General features: G+C 39.2%; 2 protein-coding genes and 1 long non-coding RNA gene across 6 annotated transcripts in view; all 3 read left to right on the forward strand.

The window, feature by feature from the left end:
* LOC146685874 (calpain-1 catalytic subunit-like) overlaps positions 1-17537 on the forward strand; it is a 101105-nt gene that overhangs the window by 37991 nt on the left and 45577 nt on the right. The window lies entirely within an intron of this gene.
* Positions 160-8368, forward strand: LOC146685875 (uncharacterized). The gene is made up of 6 exons (XR_014916639.1): positions 160-366; positions 1970-2000; positions 2966-2997; positions 4124-4150; positions 7139-8062; positions 8283-8368. It is a non-coding gene; the product is annotated as an uncharacterized LOC146685875 (long non-coding RNA).
* LOC146685876 (uncharacterized) lies at positions 10199-17430 on the forward strand. Of its 4 annotated transcripts, XM_085440599.1 has the most exons (3): positions 10199-15159; positions 15320-15450; positions 15543-15603. In XM_085440599.1, exons 1-2 carry the CDS (start codon positions 10288-10290, stop codon positions 15428-15430), a joined length of 4983 nt encoding a protein of 1660 aa, XP_085296725.1. In that variant the 5' UTR covers positions 10199-10287; the 3' UTR covers positions 15431-15450; positions 15543-15603. The 4 variants fall into 4 exon arrangements, 3 of the variants coding, with proteins under 3 accessions (XP_085296725.1, XP_085296724.1, XP_085296723.1); XM_085440598.1 differs by lacking the exon at positions 15543-15603 and having other exon boundaries at positions 10200-15159; positions 15320-15504; XM_085440597.1 differs by having other exon boundaries at positions 10202-15450; positions 15543-15610.

Here is a 17537-nt window from a genome sequence, read left to right on the forward strand (position 1 = left end):
TATATATATATATATATATATATATATATATATATATATATTTGTCTTTAAAACATCTTTGCAGACTGACTGTCCTGGACTGGTTGTTTTTTTTTTTTTTCAGGTCTGGTGAACTCAGCTCTTTGGTGTTGGTGTTCAGGAGTAGAGCCTTCTAATAATATGTATTCAACTTATAGAATTAAAGTTCTGCGAGTTTTTTCTGTAGCAAATAAATATTGTATAGAATATTTAAAATCACCTACATTTTTGATGTTTACAATGCCCATTGTGTGTAATACTGGAATTTCCTACTACCCGTGAACGCCTCATCTGTTACCTGACTGCCGGACATCCGCCTTTCCGCACACTTCGCTGAGTCCGCTCTGGGTGAGTGCTGCTGCTCTGCTTCTCCTCTTCTCTCCTAAATGTTTATAGTCTGTTTGTGCGATTTAACGAGTTCTTTTAGTGATTTATAAAGCCAACCGAGGTATAACTCATATTAGAGTAACACAGTGGTTGCTTTTTCTTAGTGAAACTTTGTCATTTTTGTATGTAAAAGGAGTGTTTGATGAGCTAACAACCCGATGCTAATGCCTAGCGCTCCTTTGAGCCCAGTGTGAAATGAAAATTTGACTGTGAACCACGGTTATTGTGTTGTTTTATTAATTACATTTGGTGTGTTTGTCAGTCTGTTACATAAGGTGCAGTTAGTTCTCTTCACAAATCAGTTGGTTAAAACAGCCTCATTCTTTATGCTGTAAAGTTTTTAACGAACCGCCATCTTAGATTCAGTGTCAGCTGTCGGCAAGATCAAAGGAGCCATTTTACCGCCTCTGACCGAACACGGGAGAAAAAGAGTCACGTGTGTGCAGGTCTTGTGGGTTAATTAAGACAAAGGAGGGGGGGAGAAACTGAGGATTAAACATAGGCTATGTCCCCACTTACACGGGTATTTTTGAAAACGGAGATTTTCCGTTTCTGTTTTAAAAAACAATCCCGTCCACACATAAATGCAGAAATGAAGGAGAACGCTGCTAGGAACATGCCAAAGCAGCAGGTGGCGCTATATTCCTAACCGTGTAGAAATGTTGGCCAATCAGAAGTCTAGAAGCCTCGGTGGGAAATGGTAAACAAAGATGGGGCATAGAAGCAGAACCGAGTCATATCTGTGGGGGGACAGTAACTGTGTGCGCATATGTAAGCATTTAAACACTGCAGAGAGAACAATTAACAGTAACCGTATTGTAGAAATGCATTTCACCGAAACAATAACGTGGCGCACAGTGTGACGTCAAAAAAGGCGCTGCGTTTTCTCCGTTTCCCTGTCCACACATAAATGCAAAAACGGAGTTTTCGAAAATATTCTGGCAAGCGTTTTTAGTTTTTCAGTGACCGAAAACGCCGTTTAAGTGTGGACGAAAGGTGCAAACGCATAGAAAAATCTCCATTTTCAAAAGTACCTGTGTACGTGTGGACATAGCCCAAGAATAATAAGAACTCCTAATATGTAGACTTTAATTTTTAAGAACTGTTTAACAAAGGCTTGTTTGTGCCAACCTAAATCTGCAGCACAGTTTAAATTCTCACTTTGTGGGAAATTAATGAAATAAACAACAGCCCACCTTCACATAAATAAAATATGGCAGTATATTATTATTAGTATGGTACATAGATATTTATTTTAAAACTACAGCATATTTACTATGATACTATGTGCAGTTGGTAATATTTTAGGAAGTAGAATTTGAATGCAGACCACCTCAAATATTAAAGCCTTAAAAATATGCCGTGCAGTTTTTCATGTATGAGTGTTTTGCAATCTTAAATGAGATGTAGACCAAAGAAAACAGAGGAGAGTTGTTGTTTGTATTCCAGCTGTAGTAAACAAAGAAGTTTAGTGAATCTTTTTGACAACAGAGAGTGATGCAGTATTGATGCTGATTTGAGTTTTCTGATCCTGTATTTTTGTTCTTTGTCTTTTGTTACACAGAGTGAAATAAAGCTTGGTTTTGCCTTTGCTGGTAAGTAAACAGTGATTGTAACTGAAGCAATATGAAATTGGGATTGTGTAACCTTTTTTAGCAATTTACATACAATAGTTTGGCTTTTTGTGATATCTTGCCATTTGCTCATGGGCAAAAACACATTTAGGATTTATAAGCAGTAAAGCCCCCCCCCCCCCCCCCCCCCCCCCACTAGATCTCTGAGTGTCCCTAAAAATGTCCCTGAAGTTTAATAGGCCATTTATGTCTAATTTTAAAGGCTTATCAAAGCATTTCTGTAGTAATTATTGTTTTTATTACACATGTTAAGGCCATTTGAGACTCTGCAATTAAATTTTGCCCTCTTTAGACTAAAGTGAGTTCATTTTGTCTGAGGTACAGTGCTGGGAAAAGTCTTTCTTCCTTGCAGATTTATTTTGTTCATGCTTTTTTGTCACATGTTTCAAATCATCTAACAGGGATGATATGAATAAATACAAAAAAGCATTTTAAAGTGATGATTTCACGTATGAAGCAGAGAAAACCAAACCAGAGCTATCTGTTCTAATGTGAGAACATGCTGGTCTCTAATACCCAGCTGTGGAAGCCCTGATACGAAGAACTACCATCAAGCATTTATAGTATCAAGTATTATTTGTGATTGTTGCACGCTTTGAAACTGTGATGTTATCATTTGATCAAGTGTGCAGTGCGAGCAAATCATTGCTTGTGGTATCTGCTGTGTTATGTAATAGCACCAAAGTATTAGAGCTTTACGTTCATGAGGAATTTCTGTGGAATTGCAGATGGATAAAACGACACATCACCTTAATAAAGACAGAAATCTTTAATAAGGTGCAGAAAGAGAAGATGGGGTGTTTATAGTAAAGCTGTTGTAAACAAAGAATTTAACAGATTTTTTTTTCACTACAGATTGTGATGCAGTATTGACTCTGATGCTGATTTCAGTTGTCTGATTCTGTATTTTTGTTCTTTTGTTACAGAGTGAAACAGAACTTCGGTTTTGCCTTTGCTGGTAAGTAAGCAGCAATTGTAACTGCAGTAATATGACATTGTCACTGTGTAACATGTTTAGCAACTTACCTAACGTAGTTTGGTTTTTGTGACATTACCATTTACTGATGGGCAAAAACAAATGGTCAGAATTTATACCTTGTAGCAGCAAAGGCCCCACACATGACCTCTGACTGTCCCTGAAGTTTAACAGGCCATTTGTGTCTGATTTTTATGTTTGAACACAAACAACTGTTTTTATACAGTTGTTCATGTTCTCCGTTTGTTTATGGATTTACCTAGCAGACATAACTATGAACGCATTTTAGGTGAGTTAGTGTAAGTGGTAGCTTAAACACTTAAGAGCACCACAGTTGTTGATTTATATCTTCACTCATATTCTGCTTATGTATTACATTAAAGTCAGACCACTATAGAAGTATTTTTGCCTGAGTGAACAGAAGTGGTAGGTTAAACATTTAAGCAATAATAAAAGACTAAGAGAACCAGAGTTGTGAGTAGGCAATGTTGTGTATGTTAAAGCCTGTGTGTAATTTATGTACACTAAGTTTAAATCAGTTTCTTAATAAGTTGCTTGATACAATGTGTTTGAAAATTATATATAAAAGGGAAATATTGCAAAATACAAAAAGATTCCTGCCAACAGGTACAATGGAAGGACTTTTTATTATAATTTTTAAGAAATTAATTGCAAAAATGGCGTGCCACTGTTGTTACTATAACATGTCAGAATTTACATGTATTTTAGGATTTACATATTCAGATCAGAACTAAAACCTAATGAGGTTTTCCGTTGATTCTAACAGTTGTGGTTTTTCCCACACTTTATTAAGCACTGACTTGTGATAGAAAATGATGGAGCTAAAAAGCCATAATCTGTACCAACAAATATTGGTGCCTCTTCTTTGCACTTCTGTAGTATGCATGCCTTTATTACACATGTTATCGTCATGTGAGACTCTGTAACTAAAGTTTGTCCTCTTTAGACTACAGTGAGTTCATAAAGGCTTGAAGAAATTGAGGATCTTACTAGTTATTTCATGTCACAGTAAATTGGATTGTGTGTGAAGAGGTTCAACAGTGTAAGTCATTAAACAGTGATCTGATGTGTTGTTTCCTTTCTCTAGGATACTGATCTGATCGTCGCAAGTCTGGTAAGTAAAGGTTTTGTCTGCAGTACAGTGCTGAGAAAGGTCTTTCTTCCTTGCAGATTTATTTTGTTTATGCTTTTTTTCACATGTTTCAAATCATCTAACAAGGATGACCTGGATAAATACAAAAAGCAGTTTTAAAGTGATGATTTCATTTTTGAACCAGAACAACCTGGTCTAATGTAAAAACATATTGGTCTCTAATACCCAGCTGTGGATGCCCTGATAGCAACAATTACCATCAAGCATTTACAGTAACTGGTAATGACTGGTTTACATCACTGGTTGATTTTGGTCCACTATAATTTCAGAATTGTCTTAATTAGATCCAAACAGGACAGGCAAAAAAAGAAAAGAAAAAAGTCTTAATTAAGGCCCAATATAGGGTTTTCAAGTCATACCAAGTACCACGGTGGTTAGCACTGTTGCCGCACAGCAAGAAGGTCCTGAGTTTAATTCCAACATCAGGCCGGGGTCTTTCTGTGTGGAGTTTGCATGTTCTCCCGGTGTTTGTGTGGGTTCCCTCCGGGTACTCCGGCTTCCTCCCACCGTCCAAAGACATGCAGCTTGTGGGGATAGGTTAATTGAATAATCCAAATTGTCACTAGGTGTGTATCTGCGAATGAATGTGAGTGCGAATGGTTGTCTGTCCCTGTGTGTTGGCCCTGCGACAGACTGGCGACCTGTCCAGGGTGTACCCTGCCTCTCGCCCTATGACAGGTGGGATAGGCTCCAGTGCCCCCTGAAAAGGATAAGTGGAAGCGGATGGATGGATGGATGGATGGATAGGGTTTTCAAGTCATACCAAGTATCTTAATTTCATTAAGGTCCAGACTGATTCGTTTACACCAAGTGTTTTGTTTCATTCATTCAATTGGACTTGCTTGTGTGCTTCAGATCCTAAGTGTGATTAAACTTAAGCCCAGGACCTGATGAGTTGATGTAGGTCCTGAAGTAGTAAAGGAACTCTGGGACATCACAGTAACAGCACCATGTTTGACTTTAATGCTGGTGTTTTTCTCTCACTATAGATGATTCAGTTTAGTGCAGTTAGTCAGCACAGCTCTTGGTTATCATCGAGATATTATTAGGCAACTTGTTTTTGCCTGTTCAGCTACAACGTCTGGGAGGGTTTCTGTTTTCTGGGGTCTCCAGATCCTTAGAAATCTCTTTGTAAACCTTTACAGAACTATATGTGTTTGTTTCACATTAGAGCAGCTCACGACTAGCAGTTTAGGGACAATTAAATATTCACATAGGGCAGGGGTCTCAAACTCCACTCTTCAAGGGCCGGTGTCCTGAAGCTTTTCCACGTGTCCCTGTTACAAAACACCTGAATAACATTTGTAGGTCATTAGTGAGAGTATAGAATTTGACTGTGTTGAAGTGGCATCCCCGAAGACTGTTCAAATTTAAGTAATTTAAGTGTTTGGAAAAATGTACTTCTAAAAGTACTTTCATTGCATCATGTTCATTCACTCATGAGCTGCTATAACATGAATCAAATGGCTGAATTACCACCTCAGCATGCAGTCACGTTCTGTAGAGTTTTGCTAATGACCTACTAATGTTATTCAGGTGTGTTGCAACAGGGACACATAGAAAGGTTTCTGGACACCAGGCCTTAACGACCAGAGTTTGAGACCACTGGTGGTAGGGCATGGTGGATTTCAAAAGCTTCTTCCCTTAAATCACTGCCTAAAAACTGCTTTTTGTAATTTGTCATAATGACTTGCAAAATATAGGTGGGATGAAAACATAAACATAAGACATTTTATAGTGGCCTGATATTTTTATCAAGGCTGTTTTTTGAAAATAATCCTGCCCTAATTTACAAAAGATGAACTGTCTGAAAGTCATGTTTGTTTGTTTGTTTGTTTGTTTAAGAAATGTGGGAATCTCCAGCAAAGATCTTACATGCAACAGCTCAGATACAGCACTCACTTCTGTTCTTTTTATCATGAAATGATCTACAAAGAAATGATCATCATACTAAATTTTGCTAATTAGGCCTTTATATCAGCTATGATAAGTTTATTATAGATTTAGTGTAGTGCTTATTGCTGTGTATCAAACATGCCCCAAATGTGACTGAAATATGTAGAAACTGCTGTGTAGAAACTAGCTGTCTCCAAATTTCTCATTTTGCCAAAATTCATACAGAGTGACCTGAAACTGTGCTGTAACCTCAGTGTGTTGGTTTTGTTGGACCATATAATATTTACAGTAAGTTACTGTAGCAGCACGTCTTGGTTTGAGTTTATAGACTTAGTTTATTGTTTTAATAGAATGTAAAAATGTCCTTATAACAGTTCCACCATCATTTGTTAAACATTGTCATTCTGTTCAGTCCAATAATTTACTGTAGAAGTCTTTAGTATTTAAAGCCCTACATGTATTGTATTTTTGAGATTATAAGGCATAATGTCAATAAACAAGCCTGTTTTTAAGGCAGATTAAGCCAAACAAACAGTCAGATAAGTCAAACTTTATTCAAGTCATTCACAAACAACTCTCAACACTGTTCAGTTGTAACACATAAAATACAGAACAATACACTCTTTCAGTTCATTCCTCATCCACAAATCCATCAAACTCTTCATGGGTTGATCAGTTTGAAATCTGCTTCTTAAGCATGTCTCTTAGCACGTGCCAGGTCCTTGTACACACACCATAATGTTATGTTGAAGCACCGTACGAATTACTCTGCGAGGGTCCTGACTATGGTAGCCATAATGCTCTGACAATACATCAAGCAGCACAGCTTTGTAGCTTACGAAGTCTTACGAAAATATTTGACAGAATTTTGAGCGCTGTGTACCACAGAAATCCCGTTTGAGGTCAGTAAGCATAACCAGAATCGATACGCTAGGCACATTGTATGTTTTTGAGATAATGACAGGATTTTAGGTATGCCATATAGTCTGAAGAATATGGTAAATCCAAGCATGTTGGAAATATGACTAATTCCATGCCTTTTGTGTCTTACAGGTGACCTGCTGCAGAAGATCCTCTCTCTCTCTCTATCATTATAAGCAATTCTGTCTATCCTATCACTCTCCCAACTCTATCTAATTTGAAAGCCATTCTATCTTGTATCCCTCTATCCCTACTGCTCTATCTAATTTGAAAGCCATTCTATCTTGTATCCCTCTATCCCTACTGCTCTATCTAATTTGAAAGCCATTCTATCTTGTATCCCTCTATCCCTACTGCTCTATCTAATTTGAAAGCCATTCTATCTTGTATCCCTCTATCCCTACTGCTCTATCTAATTTGAAAGCCATTCCATCTTGTATCCCTCTATCTCTACTGCTCTATCTAATTTGAGAATCCAAGTTTTGAGAATCCTTTCAGAATCCAATTTTCAGAAATCCAAGTTACCAGAACTTGATCTATCTGTTACAGAATTCTGAGAGATCTCTGCTCTCACTGCTCTTTCTTTCCTGTCTTTAAACTCTCTCACATTCAGTCATTTTGCTGGAAATTACAAGTTGAATATACAGTAGTAGAATTACAGTACAGTAGAACTTATAGTAGAAACTACTTACACAGCCCTACATTTGTCATTTTAATTTTGCATTAGACTTTAGTTTGGACTGCTAGTTTGGCTTACTTTGATCAATTGTATAAAATATCACCTTTTTATAAGTTTATTTGTAATAAGATAATCTGGTTATTTTGTAATACATACATTCAGATAAATAATAAATTAGATCCAGTCTGTTAGTCTGTTTCATTGGCTATAACATTTGACTGCAAGTTTATAGTACTATTATTTAAGGACAAACCCATTTTGTCACTCGGTGTAAGTATTCAGTTAGTATTGTCATCGAGAAGTGCCTGAGGACCCAGACTTCCTGTTTCCTGACTGCTGCAGAACATCCAGCTGAAGAAACCCCGTTTCTAAAAGAGGTACAATAAAACGCACCAAATTGTTTCCAGAGAACTTTGAATTTCCTTTATTTTTTGAGTTTGGAGTACAAATCAGCTTTTTAACATCTATTCATATATTCATAAAAACATTTTATAGTATAATAGTACATTTCTCAGATTTAACAGTAACTTGAGGAGTTATAAGTTTTTCTGTTTCAAGGTTCAGTTTTGTTTATATTTGTGTATAACCACATATAAGTTCCAGATTGTACTTCAGCAAAATGCCAAGAAAAAGTCAAAGGTCGCAGTCCCAGAAGCTTAGATGGCAAAAGCAGAAAGAACAGGTGAATGTTTCTCAGAGCAGTGAGCAGGTAAAGGTGTGTGTTTCAACTTTTCCCAGCACAGAAGTGCAGAGCAGTGTTCAGACAGCCACAGTGTCTTATGCAGATGTGGTAAAGAGAAGTGTTCCCTCAGTGTCTGTCCCAGAGCCTGAAGTTATGCAGGTAATCCAGACTGAACCCCAGCTAACTGTACAAACACAGCATGATGGAGAGACAGCCACAGTGTCTTATGCAGATGTGGTAAAGAAAGGTGTTCCCTCAGTGTCTGTCCCAGAGCCTGAAGTTATGCAGGTAATCCAGACTGAACCCCAGCTAACTGCACAAACACAGCATGATGGACAAGCTCCAGGACAGTCTCATGTACAGGTTACAAACAGTGAAAGTCCACGAGTGAGTAGCGTCTGTGCTTCCCGAAGCCAGGCTTCTCCTAGGTATGGAAAGTACCGGAATCAGCAATGTATGGCTAACAGTTTGGTTTTCCTGTCATTCTTACACGAGGATGAATTTATTACCAGAGCAGATCTAAACCGTGTGTTGGACAAAGGCCATGCCGTCTATTCAGATGCCAGACTGAGGTTTGTGAACAGCGTGTTTCTAGCCTGCGATGAACTTCCCTCAGTGGTCACCAGCCGCAGACACGAGTATCAAGTCGACATGTCTCAGTTTGCTCATTACGGCACATTTGATGGTACAGATCACTTTCCGAGCCTTGAACAGGGATTACAGTGTTTGGCTTCAGACATTCGCTACGCTTTGCTAGTCATGGGAGGAACAGTCATCGCTGTTAGCAGGCTGACTTCAGGTGAATATGCATATTTTGACCCTCACCCACGTAAGTCTACTGGTATGCCATTGTCGCTAAGTGTAAGTGGTGGAACTGCAGTTATGTTGAAATTCACACGTCTTAATGACATGATTGACAGGATCAAACGTTTGTACAGAATGTTTAGCATCGCACCAAGCTGTACTTATGAGCTACAGCCCATCGAGTTTCACAGTGAAAACGCTGCTGACCAAAGAGATGCTAATCAAACCACCGAATACAGACAAACAGCTACAAGTGCACCAGCTTTAAATGAACGTGTTCATGAATTAAACTCCGAAATATACACTGAGCAGACACGGAAACCTGTGACCAAAGATTTAACCAGTGAAGTAATGTCATCCAGAGTTGATTCTTCAAATGAGACAGCTGCTCCCGGAAAAAAACATCCTTCTGATTATTTTGAAAAGAAAACCTCTGCATCTTCTGTGAGAGAAACTCCGGTAACACCAGATTCTGTTCCTCAGAATGATTCAAACAGTGCCTCCAGTTCAACTAAGATAACAGAGGAACTCTCAGATAAACTGCTGAAACGTAATAAACAGGAAAGGCAAAAAATGAGGAGAAGATTATTAGCCCAACAAAAGCTACCACAACGAAAGGAAAATCAGAAGACGAAAGAAAGGCAGATGTACAGGTTTGATGAAAGCTTCAAGACAAAGAAAAAAAACTCAACTAAGAAGTGTAATGATCCTGATCACAGACATAAAAGGAGTCTGTACAAAAATGAGCTGTATAAATTAAATGCTACCTATAAGGAGAAACACAGAGAACATTTGAGAAAGATGTATAGAGAAAGTGCTAAAATTAGAGAGAGAAAAAGAGAACGTGTCATAAGGACATATAGAGACAATCCCCTATTCAGAGAAAAGCAGAAGGAACGTATAACAAGAACGTATAGAGAGTCTCCCATATTCAGAGATAAGCAGAAGGAACGTATAACAAGAACGTATAGAGAGTCTCCCATATTCAGAGATAAGCAGAAGGAACGTATAACAAGAACGTATAGAGAGTCTCCCATATTCAGAGATAAGCAGAAGGAGCGTATAAGAAGAATATACAGAACTTGTGCTGGATTCAGAGAGAAACATAAAGCTTACATGAGGTCATATGTATATAACCTATATAAAAAAAGCGAAGATTTTAAACAGAAAAAACGATCTTATATGACTAAGCGTTATGGAGAAGAAAAACAATTTCAGCAACAACACAAGGACAATATGAGAGAACGAATGAGAGTAAAATATTGGAACGGTTTTTCTTTCAGACAGATGCATAATATCAGATGTGCAATGAATATAAAACGGAAATATCGCCAGATGCATCGACCAACTGAGACTTTACAGTGTCATCCAGAGAACACTTTAATGAATGAGGCCATATCTCGTTTCAGATCAAACATTAAGTCAGCACCATCTTATGTTTGTACTGTTTGTCTAAAAGCTTCTTTTCCTAATCAGGTGAAAATCTGCAAAAGACAAAATTACTCAAAACACCAGACTGTAGCTCAGCAGTGTCTAACTGGTAAATTTGTTCATGTGTGTGATGAAGCATGTAATGATCACTGCAGCTTTCCTGTTGAGAGAAAAAAAGAGTATATCTGTCACACATGTCACAGTTCCCTCAAAAGTGGATGCATGCCCAGGCTTGCTGCTGTTAATGGTTTAGAACTGCAGGATATTCCAGCTGAACTTTGTGATCTCAACATTCTGGAGAGACATCTGATTGCCAAATGCATACCATTTGCTAAGATTATTCCTCTTCCAAAGGGGAGACAGAGACTCATACGTGGTAATGTGGTGTGTGTACCATCTGAGGTCCAACAAACAGTTGACAGTTTACCGAGGATCAGAAGCCAATCACAGATCATGAGGGTGAAATTGAAAAGACGACTGTGCTACAAAGGCCATCAGCTGTTCCAGACTGTCACCTGGTCTAAACTCATTCAAGCTCTGCGTAAACTGAAACAAATTCATCCACAGTACACAGATATTGTTATCAGAGATGATGCATTGCTTTGTGATCCAACGTTACCTGATGATGACAGCAGTGATGAAGCCAGCATGGCAAGTGATGATTATAATGAAGCAGATTTAATGGAAATTGACAACTATGAAAAAGATGCCCTTTTGTGCGAAAGTGAGTCTCAAAGTGACCAAGATATTAATATGCAATCCTGTGATGAACAACCAGAGGAACAAAATCCAGATGAACCAGAAAGTGATTTGAACAATGGAGGTTTTGCTCTAGAAAGTTGTCTGCAGCCTGTAGACATTTCAGAAGAGATTCTCTGTTTCACTGATAACACATATTGTGTGGCTCCTGCAGAAAGAAACAATCCTGTTAGCTTCTTCAGAACTCCTCATTTGGAAGCCATGGCATTTCCTGTGCAGTTTCCTACTGGTCAGAATACACTGGATGAAAAGAGACGTCTCAAGCTCACACCAAGTGCTTACTTCAAGTCAAGGCTTTTCAACATTGATGCAAGATTTGCTAAAGACACAAATTACTTGTTTTTCTCACAGTTTGTCACTGAAATACATTTGGCTAATTCCAGCATGACAATACAGCTAAGGAAAGGTAAAACTATGACCAAAGATGGACGCAAAATCACATCAGGAATGTTACAAAGTAAGACAGAAGTAGAGAAGCTGGTAAGAAATAAAGATGCAATCAGATTTATGCAGCCACTCAGAGGAACTCCAGCTTACTGGCAGAAAACTACCAGAGATCTATTCAGCATGGTTCGCCAAATAGGAACACCTCAGTTCTTTGTCACTTTCTCTGCTGCTGAGATGAGATGGCCTGAAGTGATTCAAGCAATAAAGAGACAGCAAGGTGAAGAGGTTGATTTTGAAGCCCTGGACTGGTCAGAAAAGTGTGAAATTCTAAGATCAAATCCAGTAACCACCATGCGAATGTTTGATAAACGTGTTGAGGCTTTGTTCAGAGATTTGCTTTTTTCTCCTGCACAGCCCCTTGGTGAGATCATTGATTACTTTTACAGAGTTGAGTTCCAGCACAGAGGTAGTCCACATATACACATGTTGCTGTGGATTCGAGAAAAGGTAGAAGCAGATGTGGATGATGACCAAACTGTCTGTGACTTTGTGGACAGATACATCTCAGCTCAACTCCCTGATCCAGAAAAACAACCTGAACTGCACAAAAAAGTCACTGAGCTACAAAAGCACAGCAAAAACCACACAAAAACATGCTTTAAGAGTGTGAACTCTGGTTGTAGATTTGGGTTTCCCAAACCACCAGCCACAAGAACAATGATTGTGAGACAGGATGAGGATTCAGACACTGAAGCTGCAAAAGCCAAACTCAGACCTTTGTTGAACCTGCTGAAGGAACCTGAAGCTGCTTCCCTCACCATAGAGCAGATTCTGTCACGATGCAACTTGACAATGAATGAGTATGAACAATGCCTCCAAGACATAAACAAGAAAACAGCTCTGATTCTGAAACGTGACCCAAATGAGTGTTGGATCAACAATTACAACCCAGACCTGCTTGAAGCCTGGAACTCTAATTTAGATGTCTCATTCATTTTGAATGCCTATTCATGTATAGAATACCTCTGTAAATATATAACAAAGAAAGAATCTGGCCTCTCTGAATACCTGAAGACAGTTATTGACAACTCTGATAAGAACACCGTCAATGAATGTGATGAAATGAGAGCTGTGATGCAGGCTTACTCAAAAAAGAGAGAAATCAGCGCACAGGAGTGTGTGACTCGAGTCTGTGGCCTAAAAATGAAAAAATGTTCCCGCAGTGTTGTATTTGTACCAACAGATGATAACCCAGTAAAAATGAGTCGGCCCATGAGCTTCCTGGAAAGCACAACACACGACAGTTGTAATATTTGGATGACAAGTTTGAGTGATAAATACAAATGCAGACCTGAGACCCCAGAATATGAGGAAATGTCACTGGCTGATTTTGCTGCCTTGTGCAGGTTGGTGAGTGGTCCAAATGAAGGAAAAGATGTGCTTCCTCTTCTAAACCAGCTTGGATTTGTACAAAGGCGAAAGAATGATAAACCAGCTATAATCAGGTATTACCACTGTTCACAGGAAAAAGATCCTGAGCAATATTATGGTCGACTGTTGAGACTTTACCTTCCACACAGATCAGAGCAGGAACTGAAACCACAAGGGTTCCAAACCTATCAGTCCTTCTACAACTCAGGTTTTGTACGACTTCCATGTTCAGACCACAGTGAGTCTGTGAAAAGGGTTGTGAAAAGAAATAAAGACAAGTATGAGAAGAACTCTGAGGATATTGAGAGTGCACTGGAAGAGTTTGAACAAAATAGGGATGTTGTGATTGATGAATGGTGTAATCTGGCTCCTGAATCTGAAGTTGTGAGGCTGCAATGCGATGAGAATCTTCCTGAGAGACATTCTGATGATGAGAACGAACAGGAGAATGTTCCCGACTACAGTCGTCAGTCTGATGCTGTAACAAAGATCAGAGCCGTCAGAGAACAACCTGCAGTAGATCCAGCCGTGGTACGTGTAATGTATCAGAATCTGAACCAGAAGCAGGCCTGCGTGTTCTATGCCATAAGAGACTGGTGTATTCAGCGAGTTTGTGGTTTGAACCCAGATCCATTTTTCTTCTATATCAACGGTGGTGCAGGAACTGGAAAGTCACATCTGATTAAGTGTATTCATTCTGAAGCATCAAAGATCCTGAGCAGACTGCCTGCTAATGCAGAAGAAGCTGACATATCAAATCCAACTGTTTTACTGACTTCATTTACCGGGACAGCAGCTTTTTCTATCAATGGCTCTACATTACATTCCCTACTCAAACTACCCAGGAGTCTGAAACCACCCATTCAAGGACTTGGTAACCAACTGGATGAAATCAGATCTGAGCTGATGAATGCTGAAATTATTGTTATTGATGAGATTTCAATGGTTTCAAAACCCCTTTTTGCTTATGTGGATGCAAGACTGAAACAAATCAAAGGCACTCAGAGACCTTTTGGTGGAATGTCAGTTTTAGCTGTTGGAGATTTTTACCAGCTGCCACCAGTGCGACAGTCTAAACCTCTCTGTGTTTACGATCCAGAACAGATTGACCTATGGCAGGAGCATTTTCAGATGATCACTCTAACCGAGATCATGCGTCAGAAAGATGATGTGGCCTTTGCAGAGATGCTGAACAGGATTAGAGTCAAAGAAAAGACAGATGAGCTTTCTCAGTGCGACAGAGATTTGTTGTCACAGGCTGTGACTGCACCAGAAGAATGTCCAACTGAGGTCTTACACATTTATGCCACCAACAAGAATGTGGAATCCCACAACACAGATACCCTGAAGAAGCTTCATTCAAACATCATAATCATCAATGCAGACGATTTCCAGAAGGATAAATGTACAGGCAGAATGGAACGAAGAGACAAACCATTTACAGGTGGGCGAAATGATTTACCTGACACTCTGAATGTTGCTGAAGGAGCTCGAGTCATGCTGACCAGAAACTTGGACACACTAAACGGTTTAGTCAACGGTGCTTTTGGTATACTGGTAAAGGTGGTGAGATCTGAAAATGATGGACACATAATTAAACTGGGGCTCAGGATGGACAACCGGCAGCCTATGAGACACAACCGCAGTGCTAATGCAGCATCTGATGATCTTGTTTACATTGAGAGAGCAGAGGAGAGTCTGAAGTTTAAAGGAGCGGTACGCAGACAGTTTCCTGTAAAGCTAGCATTCGCTTGCACAATTCACAAAACTCAGGGTCTTACAACACAGACAGCTGTAGTTTCAATGAAGAACATTTTTGAACCAGGTATGGCTTACGTTGCTCTCAGCAGGGTGACGTCTCTCAGTGGACTCTATTTGCAGGACTTGGATGAGAAAAAGATTTACGCCAATCCCGAGGTAACTGCAGCGCTCCAAACCATGAGACAAGCCAGTGTTGAGGAAATGATGCCTCTTCTTCAGGTCAGAGAAACAGCCAGCAGACTTGACACTCTTACACTGATCCATCACAATACGGAGGGTTTGCCATCTCACATCAGTGACATCAAGAGTCATCATGAAATGTGTTTAGCAGATGTTTTGTGTCTCACTGAGTCTCACCTTCAAGGCTCCTTTGTTGCAGACAGTCTTCATTTGGATGGCTACACCATGTTCAAACGCAACAGACATGTGTCCTACACAAACTTTCCTCACATGGCCAGCAGAAGTGGTGGGGGAGTTGTTGTGTATTTGAGGAATCATTTTCAGGTTCAGGTAAAACAGTATCTGCATAATGTCACTGATCTTGAGTTTTTAGTGTTGAAGGTTCAGGCTCCATTCCCTGCGCTCATTGCTGTTGTGTACAGACCCCCTGACTACAGTTTGACACCATTCATGCAAAACCTGGTAAGTCTTTTAGATTCACTTGAAATAATGGACTGTCACCCAATCATTGTGTGTGGAGATTTTAATGAGAACCAGTTGCAGAGTGGAAGAAAACAGATTCTGGAGCAGTTTCAGTCGAGAGGGTATTCACAGCTGATCACTTCTGCCACTACAGACAAGAACACCCTGCTTGACCTCATTTTTATTTCTCAGCCACAGAAATGTCTGTATTCAGGTGTTCTGAGATCATATTACAGTTACCACAACCCTGTCTTTTGTGTCCTGTCCTCGAGCCAATCATGAAGTCGTCTGGTGAGTTTTGAAACAATTACAGATCATGTTTGTTACAGAGTTTACTGATTGTAGAGCATGAAAAAGATTTTTCATTGAAAAAAGGGTCTTCCCTACTCTGTCTGTCAGAAGACCCTTTCTTATTGCAATGTTATTAATCATTTCACCAAATCATTGCTGAACTTCATGCAGAGCAGAGAACATCTGCTATCATGCACCTCTGATCTGAAATGTGCTGCAACATTTATTAAACCAACATCATTTCTTTTATTCTCATGTTTTAAATGACTAAATCTTTTTACTGTGACGTATGTAGCTCAACAAACGAGATCTTCCCCTCCAAGGGCTTGAAAATATGAAATAGTAAATAAATAAATCCCACATAAATGCAGGTATTTATTATGGCTCACATGAATAAATACAGACAATTATATTTTCTTGATTATAGTAGCTTTTGTAGAATCAAAAGTTTTTGTGATGAATGAGGTTTTGCTTATCATGTTTTACAGGTAAAAAATGTCAAAAGTTATAAACTATCTTTAGGCTACCAGAGATGTCTATAATGATACATTATGTAGAGAAAAACATTAGTACAGCTTACAGAATATGTATAAAAACTGATTTAGAAGTAAATGGATAGTTTTCTGAAAGTTCCCGACTACAGTTTAACACCACCCACCCAGATCAGCCCCCAAGTGTCTATGTAATGCTGGTATGGTGTGTGAGTTTGACTTGGCCTTTATCCGGGTGGGTTTGGGTTTGGGTGGATAAAGGCCAAGTCAGAATTCTCTGAGCAGCTGGAAAAAGCTGCTAATAAACAAAGACATCAAAAAGTGTGGGCTTTAGGTGTAGCCCCCGCTTTCTGATGCACTAATTAGACTTAGTAACCGACACCCCATACCAGCATTACATAAACACTTGGGGGCTGAGCTGGGTGGGTGGTGTTATAAGCACGTGTTTTGTTAGATATATTTTTTCAGACACCATCTTCATGAACTGCTGAGCCAAACCTGATCCATCAGTGCTGGACTGCACAGATAACTACATGCCACAAGGAGACTGCGGTGTTATGAATTGCCATACCAGTGTGTCTTCAATGGAGAAGATGACACACCCATCACCTGACCTCCTGCCTGATCTGGAGACCATCATCATGCTACCACACTACACACCTCTGAGACCATCAATGATGACTCATACTGAGGAAACTGTATTTCCTGTCAGAGATGCTCAGTGATCCTCAGAGCAGAGAGAGGTATCGTTCTTTATCTTTGATTAAAAAAAAAATGTCAGTGTTTTTAATTCAATTAATTAATTAAAATCCTGTTTATTGCATAAATAATTCCACACTCAAATGATTATACTTGTTGACACTTTTTGAGTTTTAATTCACATTATGGATTACAAATCTATGCTTTTTCTACTCTGTCTCTCTGTGCAGGTATTGCTGTCTTCTGAGTTCTTCCGTGTCCCAACTGAGGCCTTCAAACCTCATTGCAGAGCTCATGTCTTTCCTCACCATCATGTGAGTGTGAGATTGCTCTGGATTCTGGTTATGTGGCCTGCAGCACCTATAAGGTATTTCAACATTGTTCATTGTATAACTTATTTGTAGTTTTTAGGGTTTCTACAGACAAAAAAAATGTTCCTTTTTCTGTATTTTTTAGAACAAGCTCGTCCAGTGT

The sequence above is a fragment of the Copadichromis virginalis genome, linkage group LG19, assembly GCF_057382275.1.
Source record: "Copadichromis virginalis isolate Kocher_CV1m ecotype Utaka linkage group LG19, C_Virginalis_male_GT1.1, whole genome shotgun sequence".
NCBI lineage: Eukaryota > Metazoa > Chordata > Actinopteri > Cichliformes > Cichlidae > Copadichromis > Copadichromis virginalis.

Coding starts and splice junctions, on each gene's coding strand:
- LOC146685876 (XM_085440597.1), top strand. CDS start 10,288: ATGAGGTCATATGTATATAACCTATATAAAAAAAGCGAAGATTTTAAA.